A 26,652-nucleotide genomic window follows, 5' to 3' on the forward strand; every position below is an offset into this window, starting at 1 on the left:
AATGAATACATCAAGGTGCATTTATGTTTATACATGATGAAAACAATGTTGAGTTTTATTACTTTAGTTGAGTTTGGTTTCTGGTTTTTGCAGGATCCCCGTGTTAGAGGTCACATGTCACGTCAGGCCACACAGGGAATGCCAGTCCGTAACACTGGAAGTCCAAAGTCATCTGTGAAGACCCGCCAAGCTTTCTTCCTTCATACTACATGTTTGACCAAACTTGCTCGCCAGGTCTGCAAAAATACCCTCCGGCTGCGGCAGGCAGCAAGACGACCCTTTGTCCCTATTAATTGTGCTGCCATTAGGGCAGAATGTAAGATGCTTTTAAATTCTTAACTATATGTGCTGTGCTTCTGATCATTTTTCTGTTTTTTTTTTTTGTTTTCTTTTTGGTTTTTTGTTTGTTTGCAATAAACATCATTTCTTGTCTACAGCCTTTATTTGGTTTAATTTTTTAAGACTTTTTTTGTCTATTCTAGTTTTAACTTACCAATTTAATGAAATACACTGTTGAACCTCTCTACAATGCTGTTTTCCGTAGAGTTCAGTATAAACTTAGTCTGTTTTGTATCCTTTCCAAGAGGTCCTATTAAGTGGCGCTTTTACCCTGTAAAGTGAGTGCCACAGGATTGACTCTGAGCCTTTGTGAGGCTTTATTATATGCTGAAGTATTTCAGTACAATAGGAAATCTTATTTGAATGAGTTAATGTTACAGTTTTCATTAAGTCCTATTATTTAACATCTAGCATTTTTTGTGTCTGTACCACCTCTCATTTTCCTGTTAGTATTCACAACTATTACCCAACATTATCTAATAGTTTCATGAGTCTCACTGTATTTCTGTGAGACTGTAAATTGTAAATGCATTTGCAGAACTTTGAATTATTTTGGATGAGGATTCTGAGAAGAATCTCTTAAACTAAACTCTGGGTGTGGTATTAGACTTTTATTTTCCTGTGTTCAACATTTTTTTCATTGCATATACATATGTCATTGAATCATATGTTTTCATGTATTCTTTCCATGATTGTGTGACTCTCATTTTCTACACATAGCACTTGACACTGGGGCTATGAATTTACATCGTCATTGAGTAGGTTATCCCATCACTACCCCAGCAACCAGACACTTGCCCAGCTTTGGTAGGGCAGCCTGAATTCATGCTGGGGTTGAAAAAAAAGAAAGAATATCTGAAATGCATTTTCTTTCCTGGATATAAACTTTTCACAAAATCGTGCAGTGTTAAGACTTAGAGGCAAAAATTCTCTGAGACAGTAAAAAGTGCCCCTTAAAGGGAATATAACGAGTAGAGATCGCTTAAGAGGTCCTAAGATTTGGGGAAGAGGGAGCAAAATTAAAGACAGCATTAAATTAACATTGATAATGTCACCTATATTGTTCCTTATTGACACTTCCCCTGGCTTATAGGTTTAAATGTAAGCCTCAGAGCTTGCTTCTTTCTTTAAGAAATGGGGAAAACAAATCTTTGGGTTTAATTCTTCTATTCCTCTGCCTTGAAAGATATAATTTTATCTGTAATTTAAACTTTGGAAAAATGAAAAGTGAAGCTGTTGAGAGGAAATAAATGAGATTCTTCTTTTTTTTTTTCTTTTTGATATTGGGCACCCAGTTTTATCTTTGTTTCTGTAACTGGGGGAGAAACAACACAAGTTAAAATTAACCATGGAGGAGACTTGAGTTTCCTGTGATTCTCCTGCAAATTTATCTGTTAATTTGTGCACTTATTTTTGTTGTTGCTTCAGTGAATTGTCATCTCATTTTTTTCTCAATTAAACTGCCTTATTGCCAAAGGAGTCAAAGTTTAATTTACCTGGATTTGATTTTAAAAATTAATTAGATTATAATTTAAAATAAAACCTCAGCCATTTGTTTTGGTGAGATTTAAAAAAAAACATGTTACTTAAAATTTTCTAATCATTTATATTTATCAACTCCAGGGAGAATACTACATTTAGAATGTGATGCCTACAAAAAATTCACTCATGCTCTGAGACTTTATATTTTAATTTTTCTGCAGACAACTGTTTGATGAACTGTTTTTTTTTCCTATCCCCTAATTAATTATATTTTATGTCTTTATAGCCTTTCTGGGTGAACCCTATTACAACATTTATAACAGTTCCTTTGGTTGCTTAATTCCTTTATGGGGGCATTCAGATAGAATGCTGACAAACAAGGCATATTTATTATTTGATCAGGTAGGAGTTAGTAATTATGAAAGAAATTATAATTGAAGCATTTTGATTAATGCAGCCAATTTAAATTTGAGTGTACTCTGAGGAGAACAAAGCTCTATTTTTATGTTGGGAAATTATTTGTTGTTAAATAGTAACCACCATCTTGATACATGTCATCCTGATTTTTGTTTTCCATATAAAAATTGAAGTTATATATACTCTACTGTAATTTGACCCTTGCCATTACCTTGGCACCACCATTATTGCTTAATAGTGAGGTAAGGATAGTGGTACACTGGCACTGGGTGGGGTGAGCTGTGGCATATGTATTCACTCTTAATGGTAGTAAAAAAAAATTTAAGAGGTTGAAATACCAAAACTGAAGAATTTTGTTGCATGCATTTCAGAATATTTGCAGGTAGGACATGACACATTTATCAAGTTTTAGATCCTTTTAAAAAAAGTAATGGGGGGTGGGCATATATTAGTGTTGACCAGTCACATTTTGCTTCTTGTGTGGTTTCATAAATATCACTTTTTAAACATTAAATAACAAGACAGGATCACCAGTGGACAGATCACCATGACCCTTAAGGGGACTGCTAGATCATCCCCACTGCTGAGGTGAAGCACCAGATTATCCTTGATGAAATCCACCAATGACATAACAGATTGAGATATCAATTAAATTCTGTCTTTTTTCCTCACCATTGAGTCACGAAAGCATGTTGCATTTGGAGTTGTGAGGTTAAATCAGATGACTGATAGCTTTTCATAGACATGGCTAACTGCTACAATACCCCCTTCCCCCTAGGAAGTTTGAAGGCGGTGATTCAGTTTGCTTACTTAGCCACTGTGGGCCCAGTCATCTGTTTGAATTTCCATTTCTTCAGCTGTGTAAAGTTAGGATAATTATTGGGAAGGTCATTTTCAGGATCAGAAGTGCTGTATAAATGCTAGGATTTTTATTACTGTTGTTGTTACTTGATTATAGTAGTTGAGGATAATAGGCCTTCACATGAAAGAGAGGTCTATGAGTTTGGAATCGAGTGCTAGCAATATGTTCCATGTTGAGAGCTATGTTAATGAGATGCTACAACATAGTTTAATTCTGTCAAGGAGCTAATCTAACCTCAGAGGGAAAAATAAATCCTAAAACTCTTTTTTTACATGACAGATTTTTTCTTGACCATTCTGTAAATGTCTTGAATAGAGTTCCATGAAATGTTAAACCCAGAAAACTGGAGATGAAATTTTGCTTAAGTGTAATAGAATTAGTAACTCACACTTTTGTAGCACATAATGGTTGACAAAGTACTTTCCTCGACAAGAAACCTACAAAGTGTAATGCAGATTTTTATTACCCTCATTTTACAAGTGAGGAAGCTGAGGTTTCATTGGGTAAAAATGACTTGCACATCACATAGCAAGCTTAGGAATTGTTGGGGTTGAGATTTGACCATTGCCTCAAAAACCACTGGACTTGTCAAGATTTGCAAACGTTTTTCCTTCACATGCTCTTGGGTTTTTTCGTGTAAACTCAAACCCACTGTGTTCTATTTCAAACAATCTACTTTGCAAGGATTTAAAAAACCGCTACACTTAAGCATATAGACCAATAGCCAAGTAGTGTTAATTTTAACAGTGATTTGTCAAATTTGACATTAAAAGACCTGTAAGTGCAAGTGAGGTCCATACCAAGTAAATAAGCCTGATGTTCTGCTAAGTGAATAGAAAACAAAAGAGACAAATTTCCCCCTTAGGAACATGTGGACTTAGGAATCCATGGAGTTGTTAGTGGGTATTTTCCAGATGTAATAATAGACAAGTGTCTTGTTTGATCTTTAGAGGGAGCCCCATTCTATGGTGTTGCTGATGAGTTATTCATTTGGCTTAATCAATATATTTATATATATTATAGGGTCCAAACATTATTAGTGACCTCAGAATTAGAGTGAAATTTTTGATGGTAAGTGTTACTCGATTTTTAATCCAGTCTTTCCGGGGAGGAAAACAATATGATGGAAAGAAGAGATCCAAAAGACCTGAGTTTCAGAACTTGTTGCATTACCAAGAACTGTGTGACCATGGGCAAGTCACTTTTCTTTTCTTACTCATCTGTAAAATGAGGGACATGTGCCTTAGATTATCTCCTTTTTAGCTTTAACATTCTGTGATACTTAACAGTGTAACAGTCTCATGGATAGGTACAGGGTATTCTTTGGTTGCCTGGTTGACAATTGGCTTTGTGTTGGTATTAAACGTCAGCATATTTGAAGTAATTGTAGACATGGTTATATCTATGAAGCAAGATGAATTTTTTTAACTTCCAGAATGGGGCTTTATTTAGAATATAAGAGATTTTCCCATTTAATTTTCTTCCTCCTGCATTTAAATTTGAATCTGTAGTAATTTTCTTTTCCCAGACTATTCAAAAAGTTCACATCAAAGATAACTAGTTTTCATAGCATGCATCATCTAATCAGAAATATTTGTTTTCCCTTAATTTCCACTACATATATAAACCAGTTCATTGAAGGTATTTTGAGACCCTTCTCTAGCTGTAAAATTCTTGACTAGCTTTAAAATTCTTTTTCTCTCAAACAGTGACCCTAGGACTTAGCACCTTGAATCTCAATTTCTTCCCCTGTAAAATAATAAAAGCTTCTGCTTATATAGCACTCGACAAATTACAGGGTACTTTGTTCTCCTGTAGGAAGTATAAGTGTTATTATCTCTGTCTTACAGAAGAGGGAGCTCAGAAAAGTGAGTGGCTTGGCCAAAAGTCATCTCGCTAGTTAGTGTTAGAGGTGACACTTGAGCTCAGATGTCAAAGTGCAGTGAAGATCACCTCAAAGGACTTTAATGTCACAAACAAAGGAAATCTATAATATAAAATATTATTTGCTAGAATCATCAATAGAATTGCTAATTAGATAAGAAATTATGAGCAAATTATCATAAGCAAAAATGAAATACCTTTGGGTGATTTGGTCATACCCACACAGTGAGTTTGTAGGTTTTCTTTCCTGTCTTTTCCCCCAGAGCTTGCCCTATATGAGCATTAATGGCCTTTTGCCCTTTAGCTTTGAGCAGCAAGGCTAACTTTAAAAAGTAATAATAAAAAAACCTGATGCACTTCTGCCAAAGAGAGATTTGACAAATGAAGTTTTTATATATAGGCTTAAACATATATCATGTGCCCTTAGACCCATACTGGGACAGAATGATGATCTCCAGAATATCATCTAGGGAAAGATTACTTTTGTGTGACAGTCCAAGTCTGACACTGAGAATTTGGCACCTGGTGTTTTTCTTCAGGATAGGAAGCGAAATAAATTTAACTGATGATATGAACACAGTTGACAATCTTTATCTAAAAATAATTGGAATGCTGTGGTGCTTATTTTCATAAATTATTTTCCTTTATTACACATTTCAAATGTAACTAAGTTTTAAGGGCCTAGTATGGTTAAGAAGGAGATATTTTAATATTAACTTCTCAGTAATTTGACAGCACTAGGGTGTTTTTTTTCCTTTAAGAACCTCCTTTTAGGATTTGTGGAACACTAAGCAGTTACTTAAAAGTGTGCCAAAATGCATTCATTGTATTTCTGCCCAAATCCTCTTTAATAAGCATCTATTTTATGAAAATTTCCCAAATAGAAATAAAGGATTAGATACATGGAAAACAAAAAGGATTGGGTCATAAAGCATTCCGAGTGGTTAATAATCAAGGAATGATTTCTATTATGCACGCAAACAGTTCATGAGCTATGGCATGGTCTCTGCTACTATAAGTGCCAGAATGATAGTGTTAGACTGGCAGATAGACCCAGGTTCAGATCCTGCCTCTAGCATAAACCATATGATCCTGGGCAAGTCATTTATCCTCTCTCAGCCTCAGTTCTCTCATTTGTAAGATACGAATAATATCTGTAGCACTTTACTCACAGAGTTGTGAGGGTCAAATGAGATAATGTATGTTAGGCACTTTGAAAGTGTTTTAAAAATATTACATAAGTCAGTTACATCTGAAGTTATTTAATAAATACCTTGTTTATTTCAAATATGTGTTTGAACAGTGTGCAGGGAGAATAAGGGATGAGAAACTCCCAAAAAATGTTAAATTTCAATCTGAAATAACTAAACTGGAATATTGGAACATATCTTGGAATGCAGAAGACATATCCTGCTCTCATTTCTTGGCTCCCAAGGCTGCTGTGTACTGAAAGACAAAGGGAAACTTCCTGTAAGAGAACTAGGAAGCCAATATAGATATTTTTCAGATAACAGGGGAAGTAGCATAAATACTGAATTGAATTTGTTAAAGTTACTCTGGTGGGAAAAAAAAATCAAGGTCAATGCTATTTGAGAAAATTCAAAACAAAACCAAAAGCAAAACCATAATCTTTTTCCAATGTACATTTTATTACAACTCCTGAATATTCTAGCCCCATAACTTTTCTGGTATGAAAGTCTTCCATATACCATACTACTATTTTCTATCCACATGACAGCTAATTAAAGCACATGTGTTTGCCTGGGCTTAGTGCCTTGTTTTTCTCTGCCTGAAACATCTTCTGGTGGGTTATAAGCAGACTTGTCAGGACTTTTATGAGCTAATATCCATACCAACAGTATCTTTCTAATATCTGATAGATGAAACCCTCTGTCTACAAACAGGCACTTAACCATTCAAGTCTCAGAAATAATGACATTGTAGGATTCTGCAGCATGGTAAAAAATGAGCTGTGAAACCAAATGTCCCAGTGAGGGCATAATCTCCTGGATTCAGATTTGCCAAAATAGGTTAAGACTTTCTCATTCTGAACCTGCTGCAGCTGACTGGAGCAGGAAGGGACCTTTCTCTTGTCTTAATCCTGTCAATTGCCTTGTTCATCTGCCACGCAACACTACATTCATCTCACGGTAAGATTGGCTCAATGTTACTTTTCAGAGATCTCTCTCAGTTACAGTGACTCATCTCAGCTTCCTAGTAACTACAAAAAGGTTGTCACTGTTCATATGTAAAGCAGTGAACCAAAAGGAAAGGCTTTCACAGATGCAATTTTTTTTCCAAGTGGACATGTTAATCTGGCATGTGTGTGAAGGCATATCTATAAAGTTCTCTTTTCTGGGGCTTCTGGGTGGGAAGTACACATAAAATTTAGGAACTGAAAAGAAAGTGTAACTAGAAGAGTTTTCCATTTTTTTTTCATCAATAAGGGTGGGGTGGGAGACACACCATCACTTATTCTATTTAATATTTTAATTTCCAAAGTGTGTGTATATGTAGATGGAGAAAATGGAAGGCTTACAGGTATGTTTGTGTTTATTTCTTTCCTCAGATGCAGACAGACACTCAGAGGTAACTGGAAGTCCTCTGAAGAGCAAAAGCACTAGAAAACCTTTGGCATGTATCATTGGTTATTTAGGTGGGTACATATGTTAGACCTGTTTTATAATTCTATGTGCAGAATCCTCCAAAGCTCCTATATACTTTTCAAGTGACTTAAATTAGATCCATTCAGATCTTCAGTTGGTTATTAAATTCCAGCTAAAGATTACATTTGAAAAAGCCATCCTTTATATTGGTTTTTCCCCCCTGCTTTTACTCTGAAAACCCTCAAGCATAAGGGTCATTAGAACTCTTTGTTCTCTTTGCATGTAGAAACTTTAATGCTTTCATAATTAAGAATGGTATTGTCATAAAAAGATTGTTAGGCAGTAACCTCATGATTTCTTTGCAAAATTTTGAGATGAATAATTTATATAATGTTGGTTATTAATATACCTCGATGCAAAAATGGGATTGTGTGCGTGCTTGAATTGTTTATTAGCTTTTCATTTCCTTATAAAAATGAAATGCATTCCTAGGATGACATTCAGTCTTCTTGTTTTGTCAGAGAAATTTATAGATATAAAGTAATCATACTACATACTTTAAAGACATCAATCTTTCTTAAAATCAAGACACAGCCCTTTGTTGTGAATGTTGTAATCAGAGCAAATTACGATTCCACAGCTCAGAACAGCTCTCTTTATACTTCATGTCCTTCCAGGGAAAAATAGAATTCTTAAGATGTTCCCCTTCCAGTGTCATATGATCATTATGGTATTGGATTAGTTAGTCGTTGCAAAGTGCATTGAGATTTCAGTGTGGATTTGGGAGTCAGAAGATCTGGGTTACAGTCCTAGTTCTGACGCTGTATGACCGTGGGGAGCAAGTCACAAGAGTCTCAGTTTCTTCATTTGTAAAAAGGGGGTGATACTTGCGCTTACCTAGCATGGCTATTGTGAACAAGGTGCCCTTATATATAAAATTTTAAAACCTCACATATAGATGTGAGTATTATACTCCATTGTAGGGTCTAATTCCATAATCTTGTGACAGGAGTTCCTACCCTTATCCTTTATACAGTTTTTTGAAGGAACAGAATATTCCACTCTACTCTATGAGTCAGTTTCACAGTCAGTTGGGGACTTCTCCTTTCAGCCAGATCATTATACTGATATGGGCCAAATTTGAATAATGGCACAACATTTCTGTGGGATAGAGAACCAAGAGGTAGTCAGCCCAGTAGAACCATTCGAAGGGGTGCAGCAAATCAAAGCAATTGCCTCAAGGCCTCCATTTTTAGGGGATACTGTGCTGCTTTTGGCACTAGACTGCTGAAAATGTGTTGTGACTTGGTCACCAATGGAAAGAGAAGGGGGCTAACCAGTTGGTACAAAAAGAAAGCTGAGGTGCTCATATGCATACAGTTAACAGCTAGTTCTGAGAGGCACTCCCCCAAATTCTTCATCCTTTGTCTCCAAGACACAGAGCCTATGGATGCCTAATTGGCACCAACGTGCCTATTCCTCCTTCCACATAATAATTTTTATTAATAAAACAGTAATTATAATAACATTTATAATTCTTTAAGGTTTGCAAAATATTTTACATGGGTTATCTCATTTGATTCTCACAACTCTGTGAGGTAGGTGGTATTTATAATTACCATTTTGTTGATGAGGCTAAGAGGCTCATTGATTTGCTCATGGTCCCATAGCTAGTTAAGTGTCTGAGGCAAGATTCAAACTCAGATCTTTCTGACTTTAAGTCCAACATGTGTTGTCCTTTGGTGTCTTCTCTTCATTGGTCCCTTCTTTTTCTCTGAAATTTTTATACCTGCTGACTTATTCCAGGTGTTTGTGGTTCCAGATTCTTCCTGTATAAGGGTGTTAACAGACTGAGAGCCAGGTGTAGTGAAAAGAGCAGAAGATTTAGCTTTGCCAGCTAGTTCCTAGGCATTTGACCTTACTGAGATCACTTACCTCACTGGCCTCAGCTTCCTCATAGAAAATAAGGGGGTCTACAGTGTCCCTTCCAGCTAAGTCCTTTGCTCCTGTGGGTAAGGATTCCTATGTAGTAATTTATCCTGGGTCCTGCATTCCTCCTCCCCAACCCTCACCTCAGACCCTCGGGTATGCCTACTTATAATTTAATTGCAGATGGAGATGTAAAATGGTAACTAGGACACCTGGGAAGATAGTTCCTGGCTTGATTTCAAACATACAGAGTAAAATATTGATAGTCATACCTTTTGGGGGGTTTCCTTGGGGCTACATATCTCCCAGGAGTCTGGTGATTTCTAATGCTGTCCTTGCCATGCTTCCAGTGAAGAGCCGGGTGCCCTGTTCCTTTAATAAGATAAATGTTCTGAGTGACCTCAAGTGGCTGCTTTTGCATATAATCTCTACAAAAGGCTCAGATCTAGCACTCAGGAGGAGAGCCAACCCTTTTTAGATAAATAGAACCATGGTAACTAACACTTGAGGATGATTCATTATGCACTGCCTTGAAAAATATGCTGGTTCATAAGGAATTTACTTTAAGATCATTAGAAAATAAGATATGTATGTAGTCAGCAGCTAGGATGCATAGAGATCTTGTAATAACTTGTTCTTTGTTGAGAAAAACCTTATTTCTTGTCAACAGAGATCCATCCTGCAAAGAAACCAAATGTACTAAGGTCTGCACCAAGCCTGCAAAGCCCATCTACTAAGCGAATGCTTGCCACCCCAAACCATGCGTCTCTGAGCATCCTGGGAAAGAGAAACTACAGCCATCACAATGGCCTGGATGGTATGTAAGCCTAGCACTACAAGGAGACGTTGTAATAGGTTGAGTCTTTTTCTCCTTTGCTAGAGGTTAATGTCTTAAGAAATGAATCATAGATATGCTACCCCCAGTCCTTGTGTCTGATCCAAGCGTACCATAAATGCAAGGAGATGGGGAATTTGCCCTCGCCACGTCGTCTTTAATCTAGCCCGGCGACATTCCTCCAAATCACTCTGAAGATGTGACATTTTTTCACTCACTGCTCTCATATGGATAGTCTGTAGAAGTGATTTGAAATTCAGACACGTATATAGCCTGTATTTAGCAGGCTGCTTTTCTGTCCTGGGAATGTCCTGTCCCTAACTTTTAAAAGCAAGGAGAAGGTTGACTGTACCAATCAGTTTCCTTGAACAAATGTGATGATTTTGCCTTACGTCTGAGTCATCAAACAGCTTCAGAGGGACCCTTCTACAGTACAACGGTCACTTTGTGGTTTGTGCTTGCCCCTTCCACTTTTAACTTGGGCCTTTTTAGTACTTGGCTGGACTACAGATTACCCTAAGGGAGCTACCTGGGAATACTTGGAACCAAAGGCTATGCCTTGCGTGTGGTAAACACAATAAAATTGTGTTGAATAAATGAAAGACCAAAAAATGGAAAGGCTCGATTATAGTATGCCAACTTCAGTATCATAGTACCAGTGTTGGGTTTGTCTGTAATGACTTTCTTCTTTTGAAACAGAGTTTGCCTGAATTGCAAACATATCTGGAATAAATCAGCCAGAAAATGCATTATACATTTCAGAAGTCCTTGAGTTTACAGCTGCCATGGTTGTTTAAGTGTTCACATATTTCTGTGAACAAGACTGTTCCTAGACTTCTCATACCTTGTTGAACTCTACACTCTCTCAGTGCCAGTAGGTCACATAGGAAATCCCATAGGGTGAAGATTTCCTCAGAAATGCTTTTCATCTACTTGCCTACCAAGTTTTGATAGTTTCAGTAATGACTGTAGCAGTGAAAATTTGGAAGAGCTAGAGTAGGAAAACTGCTCATAAATCTTTTGCCACCAGTGCTGTGTTGTAAATATACTTTTGGAGAATATAGACCGTTTTTCAGTCCTTACGGATTCATCCTTTGAGCCTTTTCAAAAACATTTACCTGCTCACAAAAATGTTAGCCAACTGTTCCCACACTAATGAAGATCTCAGCAGTGATGTACCTGCAGTTGGTACAGCTGAAGCCGAAGGAAGGGCCAGAGTCAAGGACTTGGCATACTTAAAATCTTCTCTGATTCTTACTCGTCTCCAGCTTCCCTTGTTTAAGGACTTAGTCTTTTGGATCCAGTCTTATTGGGTCCAAGAAATCCTATCTTTCTATCTAAATACTTTCATTTTGTCTTTGAGGAGTGTGATCTTAGCCACAGAGGCACTAAACACAGTACCAGAATATTTATATTTTGTCTTTGCAGAAGCTGATGAGTAGAACAATAACTTTGAGCCCAGACAGTAGGGAAACCATCTCTAGCTATAGCAGGAACATCTTGTTAATACCATTCCTAGCATCTCCACCCACCCCTCAGGTATAGTCATCCTGGGTCTTCCCATCATCTGGTGTGGCTCTTCATGTTTTCTTTCTCAGTGCTTTTTCTTTCCTAAGGGAAGAGTACTTCTGTCCTGGGTGCTATGCTGATAAAGTAGTGCTAAGGGGTACTACTCCCTTGGAGAAGGCCATCCTAATCTGGCATCAGGTTTCAGCAGCAACAACTTCCTGTCTTTATCTGAATGATTAAGGCCAGTTCTCTGGTCCCTTCTTACTACGTACGAAAGGACACAGACAAAACAGGGTTCTGACACAGAATTTCTGCATTCCCAGAGATCTGAGACACTGCTCCCTGGACCTAGCCCCAAATGGGCAGGTTTCTCTGAAAGCTACAGTGACTCAGACAAGAGAACAAGAAGGAATGTACTAACAAGACTGAATGTGGAGGTCCCTGGGTCATAGGGTCCTGCTGACCTTCTTTTGGGAGTTCATATGGCATTGCTTGATAATAACTGCTCCCCATAAACAGAAGTCTCCCAGTCAGATCAGCAGCACCAAACTTTGGCCGCTGTCCATTTTAATGAAAAGCTTCCTGTGAGCTAAATTCCGAAGAAAGAAGTACCAGCTGATAAGAACTGTTTCAGTTCTATAACTCCCACTGCTTCTCTTGCCTGCCCCAACCCCATTTATTCATGCTTCCTTTGGCCTGGAATATTTTGTCAGTTTCTTTCCTCTATAGCATATTTTTCCACAGGAAATATGGTCTTCCCTAGAAGAGTGCAGGAAGCAAGTCTCTCAGGCATCTGCATTGGAGACAGGGATGAAGAGGGTTTGGAGAGATATTAAGAATGCATTATTGATACTTCAGGGGCATCTAGGTGGTGCAGTAGATAGAATGTTAGGCCTGGAGTCAGGAAGTCTCATCTTCCTGAGTTCAAATCTGGCCTGGGACACTTACTAGCTGTGTGACCCTAGGCAAGTCACTTAATCCTATTTACCTCAATTTCCTCATCTGTAAAATATGCTGAAGAAGGAAATGGCAAACCACTTCATGATCTTTGCCAAGAAAACCCCAAATGGGTCAAAACAGTCAGACGTGACTGAAAACGACTGAACGACATTGATATTTCAGGTATACTACCAATAATAATAGCTATAAACTTACTGTGTGCCAGGCACTGTACTAATAAGCACTTTACTATTATTATCTCACTTGATCCTCACAACAACGCTGGGACGTAGGTACTAGTATCCCTGTTTTATAGATAAGGAAACTGAGGCAAACAGCAAGTAAGTGACTTGCCTAGGGTCACACAGCTAGTAAGTGTTTGAGGCTGGATTTGAACTTAGGTCTTTTTAACTCCAGGCCTGGTGTGTTCAATCCACTGTAACACCCAACTGCCTATTTGTCCTTTCAAAACTTCCCCAAATGTTATTCTGCAGTATCTTGACCCCAGTTTTAATTGCTTTCCTTTCTCTTGTTTCCTTTTGAATGTTGATGCAAATGTAGTACTTTACCTTCTCAGGAAATTGCTGTGGTATAAAAAGATGGCATTTATAAAACTTTTAGAAATAAAAACTACAATAAGCTGTCCCTTGATCTGGTGATCAGAGGATCATAGTTATAGAATTATAAAGGACCTTTCAGATCTAATATCAACTATCCTTTATGGTAGTTGAGGAAATTGGAAACTAGAACGTTTAAATTACTTACCCAAGGTCAAAAAGGTATTAAGTGGGAAAAATCAAGGTTCAAAGCCCAGGTCACTTGTCTCCATAGCCAGTACTTTTTCCATGGTGGAAAAATGGATGTGGTGACTGTCTTAGAACTAGACAGAGAGTAGAAACTTTACTACTTTGGGAAAGGAAAAGAAGTTAGTTTTCGTTTTATGAAGAGGATTATAATCATAAATGTAGAGTTAAAGGGACCCTCAGAAATTATTTGATCTAATGTCCTTATTTTACAGTTGAGAAAACTGAGGGAAGTTGTGATTTGGCCAGGACAACACTGGTAGTGTCAGATGCAGAATTTGAATACAGGTCTCTAATTCCAGAGACGCGCTTTTTTCACTCCACCACATTTTTCGATAGTACAGTTCTGTACCTAGATCCTACATGGAGTTTTCTTCCCTGTAGTGATATAGAAAAGGTAGCACTTAGTGATTTGACTATAGCCATATAACCAGTATGTGTCAGAGATGGGATTTAAACTCAGGTCTTCCTGACTCCAAAGCTGGCTCTAATCTTAACTCTAACCCACCATGTTTCCTTGCTTCTCTGAAAATCATGGAACAGCAACCAATTGCCATTAATCCAAAGGGTAGTAGAAAGATATATGGCAGGTATACATATGTATCAGTAAATACTTATTGGTAAGTCAGTATTACTTCTTTTTGCAAGAAAGAGATAACAAAGCATTAAGGAGGAAACAAAAGGAAATTCAAAAAATGAATGACAGGGGATCTGTATTGAATAAAAGGAATTGGGCCAGTCACTCATCAAGAATGTAGGATAACATGTGCACAACCATTAAGGAAGGCTACCCAGGGCTATCTTTCATGAAAAAGATGTGGACAAAGAATCATACAGGATGAAAATAATGGAGAGACTGCCCACATCAGTGAGATGATAGGTTCATTTATATTCCAAAGTATAGAATGTATATGTTTGGAGATGCATGTCACTAGGAAGTATGTACATAAAAAAGTACATGTATATACATTGGAGCTTTATGTGCAAGAAATTTGTGAGTTTATCACGCGTGCAATCAAATAAAGCATCTAAGTTCATGTGCCAGGCATTTAATGTCTTTATTTCCTCTGTGACATCCAAACCATTTATAGTCCATCCAAGGTATGTTTAGCTCAGTCCTCTCCCCCCTTCTCTTTACTTTCTCAAGCTCTTTATGTCTGACCTAGACCCTACCTACCCTCTCTATATTATAGTCCTGGTGGAAAGGATCAGGGTCAATGTAACAATGAGGAGACAGAAGAGAGAAAAGACATTTAAGAAATGCCACACATTAAACAAAGTTTGATCTGGAAAATTAACTCATTTTTGTAAGCACTCATATATTATATACAATTAATGTTAATACTTGTGCTGCTTTTAACTCTCTGTATCTCTTATATTACAATATAACTATTGAGAAAATTAAAGTCGACAGCGTATCTATTGGTACATCTATTTGTATATTTTCATTATTAATTGGAAGGGCAAAGGTAATGGTAATGTCTGTTAAAGGAAATTGCCTTTAATGAAATGTGAGGAAATTACTTTTCTCTTGTACTTTTTTTCCTTTTCTCCTCTGTTTCTTACTCCAAAGAAGGAAGGACAGGGAGCCAGGATAGTCTACTTAATTATAGATTTTTACCTACTTTTAGGACTCCCCTCATTCCACTGTTTTTTTTTCTTCCCAACTTTCTTATTAGACAGAAGGAGAAATTAGGGAGAGATTCAAGCGGGGAAGGAGTGGTATGGGACTGTCTTAACATTTCTATATCTTTGTACCTTTTACCTTTTTTGTTTTTTTTTAATTTCCCAGTAGTACTTTTTATCTGGCTTATGTTTTGGGCAAGTTCAAGGAAGAAGAGTTTCTTGGACACCTGACCAGATTGAGGGAAAGTTAATTATCTGTTCAGGGCATGGTAAAAGCTGATGGTATCCAGAAAGGGAGGAAACCTTTAAGGGGTAAAGGGTTTGAGATTTCAGCTGCCTTATCATTTAGAATTGTGTTGGTGACAAGATGGGAAAGTTTTCCAGGAAATTAGATTTTTTTCAACAAATATTTATTAATCACTGTTTTTGCAATATATTTGACTTTTCATAGAGAAAGGAACCATCTTCCTATGGGATCAGTATGGTTTTCCAGTTTTTTTCCCTACTTCATGTATTAGGTTTTCTAGCCTCTGCTCTTTCCCTTTGTGTAGCAAGATGTATTATTACTATCTACTCTCCTGTGAAGAGGGCATCAGATTTGGATGTCTCTGTAGCTACAATATTGTGATCCAAGGTATCCACAAGATCATGTGTGTGCCTTGCTTCTGAAATCAGTTATTCAGCATCTCTTAACTTCTGGCATCCCAGCTCCAGGAAACTGGTGGCAGCAAGTGATGTCGTGCCAGTGAGCAGACTCTGGGGATACATATGCTGTCCCTGTGAATCCCAGCAGGAATAGATCAGTAGGAACAGCTGATGGCACTGTTCTTTCTGTATGGGCCCGGGCCGCCTTCTGTCTCAATTTTTATGCCATTTCAACAGACACAAAGGATTTCCTGACTTAAAAAATCTGAATTACTGTTTGTAGAAAACTAGCAAACTTTATTCAGATGAGCAAAGAAAGCGGCTCTGGACTGCCCTCTGGCAACCCTTTATTGAGGCATAACCTGATTAAATCAACCAAGGCATCTCAGTGTTTCTTATTATTTGAAAATGGGCCATTATATTTCCACAGCTTATTGAACGTGAAGCCATGCATCAGAGTAGAGAGTATGCTTAGACTGTCTCCAGGGCTATTTAGCCATTTTCTGAGGGCAGTTATGTTCTCTAAAGCTGTTGAAGTGTGAGTAGGAATGGGTGATGGAGGGAAGGTGTATTAGATAATCCACAGTGTTTTCTGGGAGTATTCTGGGATAATACCAGATTGGCCATCCAAGGACACAACATTAGGTTTCTCATGAGGGTGTCAACCTAGACCCCAAATCATTTACTCCATTTGAGGTGCCTCTGTCCTGTATTTTGAATGAACAGATTCTTCTCTATTAAATATGTGAACAATTTGAAAATTCATTTATCTGGGTACTGTGCAAGAAGCCCACAGGAGAGTAACCCAGGCCCCAGAGAGTATATTAACATTCATAACCAAATACAAATCTTGTCTGAATGCCTAGTTGTATTTGGTCATTAGTTAGTACAGTGTCACAGAGAACATGTGAAATCTAGAGAAGCCTGTTGCCTCATCTTTAAACCCTTTGTGTCTCTCAGTATAACGCTGTGTATGAACTGTTGTATAAGGAGATGATTCTTGGAAATTCTAAAACAGAAGACAGGATCAGGAGGAGAGGAAAGAAAGCTTTTGTTCTCAAAGGAAGAGCCTTCAGCTGTAGGAAGTTTGACCTGTCCCTGAGAAGAACAGACCTGGGTTGTACTGAAAGAGGCATCTCAGTACTCTCTAAGCCAAGGAGATTTTGTGGCACTGCTTTCTATTCTGTAGGGAAGCAATCCCTCCCCAGCTACTGTCCATCAGAACTTATTGTGGATCTTTAAAATTGGTTTGATTTCTGTCTTGCTAACCTGATGTCTACCTTTTAAACAATGAAAATAGTTAATAATCCCTTGGAAAATGTGCATGTGTGCATGCTTATGCATGTGCGCACACACACACACACACACATACACATACATATGCATGCACACACAAAAGAAGACATAGGAACATTAGTATTTCATAATTCTCAGACAATGCCAACCCAGAAATAAATTGATTTAATCTCCTGGCTGAACTAACAACCAAATAAGTGAGCTGATGCCTCCTAAGTATGGACCCCTAGGGTGATAGTGATGTAAGGTTTTGTCAAAGTATGAAGAAATGAACTGATGTGGAGACTTTCTGACTCATTTTAAGCCCCTGAGGCTTTGTAAGATTCTCTTATTCTGTACAATTTTGTTTTCTTTCTATTTTCCCCTTCTGGATGACTGAACACTCATAAAACACCTGAATTGTATAATACGTTCTGAAAAGCTCTTTCGAAAGTTTGCTTCACTCTAAATTTAGAGACTCTGTACTCCTCTTGTTAGAGTATTGGCAATACAATCTCCAGATTTGCAGAAGGCATTAAATTCTGGGTTGTAAAGCTTATAGAAATAAACTAAAGGATAATTTTTCATGTCTGTATGAATGAGCATAAATGGATTTTAATGTGGGCAGATGTGAGGGTAGTACATTTGGGGGTACATCTTTTAAACTACATACATAAAATGAAAGGCTTTGAGCCCAACCCATGAAAGGAACCTAGGGTCATCATAGATTATTCCCTCTAGAGATAAGCCCAATGTTCCATCATAACATGAGAAACTAACCAAACATTGCATACTATGAAGTTTTGGAAATAAAATAAAAATTATTCTACCCTTATATAAAGCTGTGATGAATATTTACTGTGGCTGCAGTGTGCAGTTCTGATTGCTGAACCTAAAGATAGATATAATGGAACCAAAGATAGAGAAGGATCTCCAGTCCAACAAGTATTTATTTAGGTGAGGCAATTGAGGTTAAGTGACTTGCCCAGAGTCACACAGCTAGTAAGTGTGATGTGTCTGAGGCTAGATTTGTACTCAGGTCCTCTTGACTCCAGGGCCGGTGCTCTATCCACTGCACCACCTAGCTGCCTCCCCCAGCAAGTATTTATTAAGCACCTACAATGTGTGGAGTGCTGTGCTAGGTATTTACCAGAAAAGAGAAAGCAAAAAAAAGTTCTGACCATTAAAGAGTTTATATTATGTTGGGATCTGGACCAGTATTTGGGGGGGGGGGGCTGTGAGGCTGCGATATGAGAAAATAAGAGTAGGATTCTTTAGCTTGAAAAGAAAGGGATGCCACCAAAATCCATAAAATCATGAATGGTTGGGTGAAAACAGAATTATTCACCAAATCCTGAAGTACTAGAATGAGGGAATACCATTTGAAACCTGAAAGTAGTATATTTGGATAAGTAAAAGGAAGTAGCATTTCACACAATAGGCAATAAAAGAAGGAAATTCATTTTTCTTTAAGAGGTGTGCTGGTAGGAAATACAAATGAGTTTTTTTTGCCTTTTTTTAGGCAATTGGGGTTAAGTGACTTGTCCAGGGTCACACAGCTAGTAAGTGTCAAGTGTTTGGTCTGAGGCCAGATTTGAACTCAGGTCCTCCTGACTTCAGGGCCAGTGCTCAATCCACTGCATCACCTAGCTGCCCTGGAAATACAAATGAATTTTTTAAAGTGTACAAGTTTCTGAATGAAAAGGTCATGAATGGCTCCTAAAGGAGAAAGGACCATAGCTCATCTTTAAGATTGGTTTCAGGGAGGACAATTGTGCTCTTCCATGGCACATCTCTTGAACTTGCCTTTTTCAGTAGAGTACTAGGTGGGATGAACCCTAGGTCTTGCTCATTCGTCCTTAGGGTTCCAAAGGCATTGCTGTAGCTTGGTTTGAAATAGCACTTTAGGTGGTTGCCTGGCTCTTTTTCTTACTGATTTCTCTTAAGGTGTATGTTCTACCAGAGGTGCTTCTGACTTGAAGATAGTCTTTTACCAACACCACAACAGAGACAGAAATAGAATTGATATTGTCATGAGAGTGAACTACCTGGAAAAAAGAGGAAATAGATACAGAGTTCAGGAAACATCACAAACCTGGCATGAAGGCGTGATATATTAGTGATAGGGGGCTTCAATTATTTGAATATCTGTTAGAGTTCACATTGTCTTCCTCTAAAACAGAGCAGTTAATAATTTCTTGGGTTGCCTTAATGATCATTTCATCCCTTTTTGTTTATTCTTTATACTATCAAAAAAGTTTTATTAATATGTTTTGTTTTTACTTTATAAATATTTCCAGATTTCCCCCATTCTGGGTCTCATATAACAAAGTAAAACAGTTAAACAAAACTAATAATTCATTGACCTCATCTGAAATTACATGCAGCATTCCACATCTGTAGCACCCCCAAAGCTCTCTATTTAAAAAAATTAGTTTTTAATTTTCAGTTCCACATTCTTCTTTCCACCCCTCTCCCACTTGTTGAGAAAGAGTGAAATATGATACGTATTACACATATAGTCATGCAAAACATATCTCCATGTTAGCCACATTCTGAAAAAAAAAAGTAAGAAAAACAAAGAAAAGAAAAAAATATTTCAATCTGCGCTCTTAGTCCATCAACTTCCTATCTGGAGGTAGACAGCATTTTATATCCTGAGTCCTTTCAAGTTGTAGTGGATCATTGTATCAGAGTTACTCTTTCACAGCCAATTTTCTTTACAGTATTGCTGTTACTATATAGATTGTTCTCCTGGTTCTGCTTACTTCACTTTCCATCAGTTCATGTAGGTCCTCCCAGGTTTTTCTGTAACCATCCCCTTCATTATTTGTTATAGTACATTCATATGCTACAATTTGTTCAGCCATCCCCAATTGATGAGCATCCCCTCAGTTTCCAGTTCTTTGCCACAACAAAAAGAGGTACTATGAATATTTTTATGCATATATGTCCTTTTCATTTTGCTTTGATCTCCTTAAGAGTGTAGATCTAGTAGCAGTATTACTGGGTAAAGAACCTCTCTATTTTTTAGTTGTTTTTTTTTTAATTAACAGATCTATTTTCTTGACCTCCTACTTTCATCTCATTGAAGAAACAGAAAAGAAAAACAAAACCTTTGTAACAAATATGCATAGTCAAGCAAAGTAAAGTCCCTCATTGGCTGTAGCAAAAATATATATGTTTCATTCTGCACCCTAAATCCATCACCTCTGTCAGGAGGTGGATGCTATGTCTCATCATCACTACTCTGGAGTCATGAATGGTTATTATATTTATATAGTTTTTAGAGCTTTCAAAATTGTCTTTACAGTGTTGTTAATATATGGTTTTCCTGGTTCTGTTCATTTTGTTTTTCATTAGTTTACAAAAGTTTTCAAAATTTCATCCTTCAAAAAGTGGGGAAAAAACCCCAAAATCCAGGAAGGGAAAATTTCATTCTAGATTCACTCAGTGGTCTGACTGTCCAAAGACTTTTGATTCAGGAGTAACTGCCTCATCAATAACAAATCATTTCCTTTCTATTAAAATATAATAAATTCCTTTTTTTCTTTTGTTGTTTGTATTTACCACTTACCATGTCCAGCACTTGTTGATGCTTTTCTCAAAAAGGTGTGTGTGTGTGTGTGTGTGTGTGTGTGTGTGTGTGTGTGCGCGCATATGTGTATATATGTGTATAGAGAGAGAGGCTTCTGTGTTGTCTACCAGTCTTTTACCTTTCTCATTTCTTTTTAATGATTTCCTAATGTATTTTTCACCATTCTTACCTATTCCCACTTTTGCATTGAAATTGCCAAATATCACGGTATTTGTGCTGACTTAATTTGGAGGGCCTTTGTGAAAATCTAAGTAAATTTTATTTATAGCATTCTTTTTACCTACCAGTATAGCAGCCCTGTCAAAAAAGGAAATGAAGTTAATATGGCACATAATAAATCCAACACATAATTTTTAAAGCTGCCCTGCTTGTCTGTATTTCCTTCAGGCATTCCTTCTTTTTCCTTCTGTATGTGTTTTTAAAAAAGGCTTCAGTGCCTCTGTGTGTGTGTGTGTGTATGTGTGTGTGTGTGTGTAGAGAGGGGGCAGGGAGGGAGAAAGAGAGAGACATTGTAACACACACAAATAAATTTAGCCCAGAATCAAACATGAAGAAAAGCAGATTGTCTTCAGAAAATTGTAGAACTCTTTTAATGACCCTAAACTTCTCTCAAAAACAAAAGCCCATCTTGTTAACACACCAATATTGAACCAGTCTTGTATGGCTGCAATTTTTGAAACACAACATTCTCCAGTGAAATAAAAATAAAAGGCAGTAGAGATGCACCTGGAGCAGTATAAGTAAGCTACAAAATAAAACAAACAAGCTTGGAAGGACAGGAGGAAAGGATTTCATCAGGGAAATTTATGATTAAAGAAAATGGACTGGCCATTTGACTAGAGTAAGGAACAAAATGGTTACTCTACTTGTATCTTCACAACATCATTAGACAGTGAGGAACACCCGCAATATATGTCAAGTGACTCCACTGACAAACTTAGGGGAAGAAATGAACAAGAGTTTCTCAAGATAGTCGGGTCTGGATGATTTGTGGTCTGCAGTGTTGGAGGGAGCATTGATGAGATCACAGATCCAACCAATTCAGATTTCAGCAAAGTCTTGAATCAAATCTCCCAAGCAATTCGTGTGTAAAATGTGGAGAGTTCCACTAGATAATAAGTGAGGGAGAAGCAGAGTTGGCCCAGCAGCTGGACCCAGAATTGTAATAAAGAATTTAATATCCCCTTGGAAGGAGATTTTTAGTGGAGTTTCTCAGAAGTCTGGGCTACTTATCAGTGATTTGGACAAACCAGAAATGATCCTTATCAAAATGGCAAAGACACAAAGCTGGAGGGGATAGCTGGGTGTGAATCAGATTCCAAGAACATCTTAGCATTGGGCCAGTTGAAATTTAATAAGGTTAAATCTGAAGTCTTATACTTGGATTTTTAAAACCAGCATCACAATATGAGATGGCAGGAGGTCAGGTCAACAAGCATTTATGAGTTTACTACATGCCTGGCACTAGGACTCAAAGAAAGGCAAAACCAGTCACTGCCCTCAAGGAGCTCACAATCTAATGCAAATAACTGTGTCCAAATAAAATATATACAGTGAGGTATGTGTACGTTCACAGCAATTCATCTGAAAAAGACCTGTGGGTTTTGGTGTACTACAAGGCCATTTGTTCTATGGTGGCCAAAAAAGCTAATGCTGCCTTCAGCTACATGAAGAGAGGCATACTGTCTAGAAATAGGGAGATGGTGCTCTTCTTATACACTACCTAGTTCAGATCATCACTAAAATATTGTGTTCATTTCTGGGTGTCACATTTTGGGAAAGAGAAACTGGAGAACATCCAAAGAATGGTCAAAAAGGCCAAATTCATGCCATTTAAGTATCAGTTGAAGGAGTCGGGAATGTTTGGCCTGGAGAAAAGAAGACTTAACAGGGCATGATAGCTACTTTCAAGTATTAGAGGAGGAGTCACTTAAAAAAGAAATTAGCTTTGTTTTGCATGGCCCCAGAGGACAGCTATGAATAGATAGAAATTGCTACAAGAGAAGTTTAAGGAAAAATGTAACAAGTTAGAGCTTTCCAGAAGTGGAATGGATTCCCTTGGAAGGTAATGGATTCCCCCTCCCTAGGAGGCTTCAAGCAAAAGCTACATGATAACTTGTCAGATGTCCTAGAAGCATTCATAGTGTTGAAGAACCTCCAAAGTCCTTTCTGACCATGAGGTTTTGTGATTCTGCATCTCTTCAGTACTTTGAGAAAGAAAGTTTTTGAGTTGCCACTTAAACATTTGATATTTCTCCCTGGGATTGGTGTAGCTGGATGGCTAAAGTGGTCCAAATAAGAAAGGAAACTTTAATGGAGAGTTGGAGAACATCAAGACAGATCTGTCCACTCTTAGCAAACTGGCATCTACTGGGAACACATTCATCGCAGCCAACCCTTTGGTAGAATCTGCTAACTACCTACCTCAAAACTGATATGTTTTGAAATCTAGTGAGTAACACAAGATGCTATTGACATAGTCTGCAAGCAACTTGTTTTTCATTTATTCATTTCTACCAAGATTTCCTAGATTTTGTTAAGCCTTGTAAAGGGAGATGAAAGCTCACCCCTCCTTTTGGGGTTTTTGTTGTGATTTGGGGACAATTTCCATTTCCTTACTTAGCCTTTTACTAAGTGGCTATTTCAGTGTTTGAGTTGGGGCTGGTTGGGTGAGCTCACCTTCAGAGAAAAATATTCACAACCCATATAGAACACCTACTTTGTAATGGCTAAATTCTCTGTGGTAACTTCTTGGTAAATCCCACAGCCGTATGCTATGTGCCTTACCTGTTCTTGGATGCCAGCTCTGGGGAGAAATATGGTGGCCATTTACAAGCCCCAGGAACACTGCCTAATGACTTGGTCACTAGGTGGCAGTCTAAACAAGTAGTAATCCATCTTTGTGATTTGAGTAAAGCCATTAAGAAGTCATGACTAATTATTTGCATATTTAAAAAGGAGAAACAATGCCTTGAGTCACATGTATCCTCACATTTCTCTGTCTGCCCCAATTATATTTCCCAAGGTATGTCCAGAAGAGGTGCCAACGATAGTCTTAAGTATGCCTCTGAGCATTTCCACTTCAGTTTAGGATTAGACCAGGTTTTAAGTGGAGCAAAAGCTCTCCTTCCTGACCATTAACTCTCCACATACTGCATTGACTGTGCATCTGCTGACCCCAGTTCTCTCTCTCTCTCTTTTCCAGAACTCACATGCTGTGTTTCCGACTGAGATGCCCTCCTCCCGTCCTCCAAACCAAGACTCACTTCACTGTCCTACTGACGTTCACAGCTTTGGCTTAGGAAGAGGCAGTTGTGCTCCTGGCACATCCCAGCTTGAAACCCCCAGGACCTGACCCCACACTGAGTCAATTGCCCATAGTGGGGAAACTTTGAGTTCAGATCCCCAAAGCCACATCTCCATTTTGTGCATCAGTAGCATCTCCCTTAGCCTCTCAAGGTACAAGCTGCCCAAGAGCAGGACCCATTTGAGAAAGGAGACGAAAGTTTACCCTACTATTTTATCTGCAGCCCTCCAGCATCACAGGATTTGCAGTTTTTCTCTCCCTCCTCTTGAGCACATAAAGGGTCAACTGTATATCCTAGAATGAAGCAAGTCCTGAGCCCTGCTGCCTTGGAGAGACAGTAATGTTTCATGTATCAGCCTGACTGTGGTTTGTGAGGATGTGTAATTGTGTATAGGAGGGGGTATAACATCTTTTTGAAAGAATTCTTAAGAAATGTGCTCATGTATGTGCAGCCTGCTGTGACATCTTTTCCCCTTTACCAGGCATCACAGTCACACAGCTTTGATACCACCTTTGCATAACTTCCTCTTTGATGCTAAGCTTCTATTAGTTATGTGGTTTATTTTAAAAGGGAAACTTTCTCTCCCGCTGGGCAGCAAGAGTCTCCAGAATTATCTGTCTCAAGCAGCAGAAATTGCCTTTTGTGATTCTCTGAAAGCCTCCTTCCTTGTCGCCTGTCTTTTTAATTGTTGGGTATAGCCTGAGGCCTTAATGTTCACATGTAGCTCTTAGATTACCTTTGCCCTCCCCCTATTTCCCCAGTGCTTAAACTTTGCCTCGAATTTGTCATGAATGACACAAATCATTTTCTTCCCTTCCTAAGGGAACTTTCATTTTATTCACTAATGATAATCCAGGTGTTCTGGGCTCACCCCTGCAGGTCATCCAAGTGACAAACCAGTAAGGGATAAACTGGGCCTGAATCTGCCCTTACATGGCTGAAACAAGTTGGAACACATCAGTCCGGCAGAGGACAACTTTGCCCGTTAGGCAGATGGAAGCGGAGAGGGAGGAAGGGGGAAAGAGAGAGAAGGAGTAGGATTCAGATAACACAGAGCTTGGAGGCCCCCCAGGAACCTACATAAACACAGGATTGCTTCTCTTCATCTGCTGGCTTGAACTCCTTTCCTCAGAACCAAACCTTGATGTCTTTACAAGTGGTTATTTTGCAGTTCTTAGCTGAGGTTGAATTGAAGAAAACAACAAAAAATGAAAGGAAATAGTTCTCCCTGGAAAGGTGAATGTAGGTGATATCCCTGAATATGAAATTCCACATGCATGACTTCTAAGTTTCATTTCTCTAACTCTTAGGAACGGAAAACACTCAGGAGCTGCAGGCTCAAGCCACCTTGTTTCCCTTTATTATAGGGTCCATTGTCCCTATAATATTCAAAGCTTCAGGAAATGTGAGACAACATTGAGTTGAGTGAGTCTGGGGACCCCTGCCTCTCTGGTCAGCCATATCCTTAATAGATGGATTTGAGTGAACGTAAGAGAATATAATGCATGATGGGATGATACTCTGGGTCAAAGCTTCAAGTATTAACCTGACTTCCAGAAACATTAATTACTTCCTCTTTTTTTTTTTTAATGAGGGAGGCAATCCAGGCCCTTTTCCCAGGAATATTTCCAGGTCTGTCCTCTGGAGTAATGTGAGATAGTGACTGGGTGCCAGAAGAGGAGCCAGCTAAATGGAGACCAGGGTGAGAAAAGGAGACTCGGGGCTCAGAAAGTATAGAAGGATTCCTTTAAGGGTGGTCCTTGGGCTGAAGGAAAAAGAAAACCAGATTTGTCCGCCGAAGTGGGCTACATGGTAGAGACTTTCAATCTGTTCCTGTTTCATGAATGGGGTTTTTTTGGACCTAAGAGAGTAAATGACCCCTTGTCCTCTCCCCTCTCCCTTGAAAACCCTTATTAAATGCAGCCTTCTGATTTGCTTTTGGCCATTGTTAACTCCAACTTCTGAGGATCTTAAAAGATGAACCATTCACCAGGTCCACGGAATTGTGCATACAGGGCCAGGCTGTATAGGGGAATAGTGCCCTAGACATTTCATTCTGAGAACTTTTGCCATCCAACTGTGAGAGAGTACCGGCTCCCTGTAAACTTTGCTCAGAAGGGATCCTTTCTCCATTTGAAGGTTCTCAGGCCGGCAAACTCTGAGCTTCCTAGAAGTAGATTGTGAAATATGAATGCTTATGGGGGAGAGTTTAATAACTATCACTCAATTTCTAGTCCAACTTTATGTGACATATAGGACTCGATGCTAGTCTTGAGGGTTTCTCAGGCTTTCCCCTCCTGTGACTATAAAAATCCCATTGTAGCATGATGAGTTTCCCTGTGTACTGCCATCTGGTCCATATGTCCCAGTGAGTTACACACACACACACATACATACATATACGTGCATACATATATGCACATGCATGTGCACAAGTGTAGAAAAGCTCTGCTCTTATGACAAGTCAAATGACCTTTTAAAGCCTAGAGCGTTCATCCACGCCAGCATTGCTTCCTCTCTTGTCTCCAGTTCCCCTCTATGGCACGAATAATCCAAAAGGAAAAAACTGAAATAAACTATTGGTCATGTTTTCAA

General features: G+C 38.4%; 1 protein-coding gene across 5 annotated transcripts in view; it reads left to right on the forward strand.

Annotated features, from left to right (window-relative positions):
* MTA3 (metastasis associated 1 family member 3) overlaps window positions 1-26,652 on the forward strand; it is a 202,827-nt gene extending 176,175 nt beyond the window's left edge. For 4 of the 5 annotated variants that reach the window (XM_078149493.1, XM_078149492.1, XM_078149494.1 and 1 more), the window contains 4 exons: window positions 94-316; window positions 7,554-7,640; window positions 10,190-10,336; window positions 23,955-26,652. In XM_078149493.1, coding sequence (XP_078005619.1) covers window positions 94-316; window positions 7,554-7,640; window positions 10,190-10,336; window positions 23,955-23,980 — 483 coding nt within the window. In that variant the 3' untranslated portion in view covers window positions 23,981-26,652. Of the gene's footprint in view, window positions 1-93; window positions 317-7,553; window positions 7,641-10,189; window positions 10,337-23,954 lie in introns of those variants that run through there. The other variant, XM_078149495.1, reaches the window with a different exon arrangement.

The sequence above is a fragment of the Phascolarctos cinereus genome, unplaced genomic scaffold (assembly GCF_003287225.1).
Source record: "Phascolarctos cinereus isolate Bilbo 61053 unplaced genomic scaffold, phaCin_HiC Scaffold_2;HRSCAF=192, whole genome shotgun sequence".
Lineage (NCBI taxonomy): Eukaryota > Metazoa > Chordata > Mammalia > Diprotodontia > Phascolarctidae > Phascolarctos > Phascolarctos cinereus.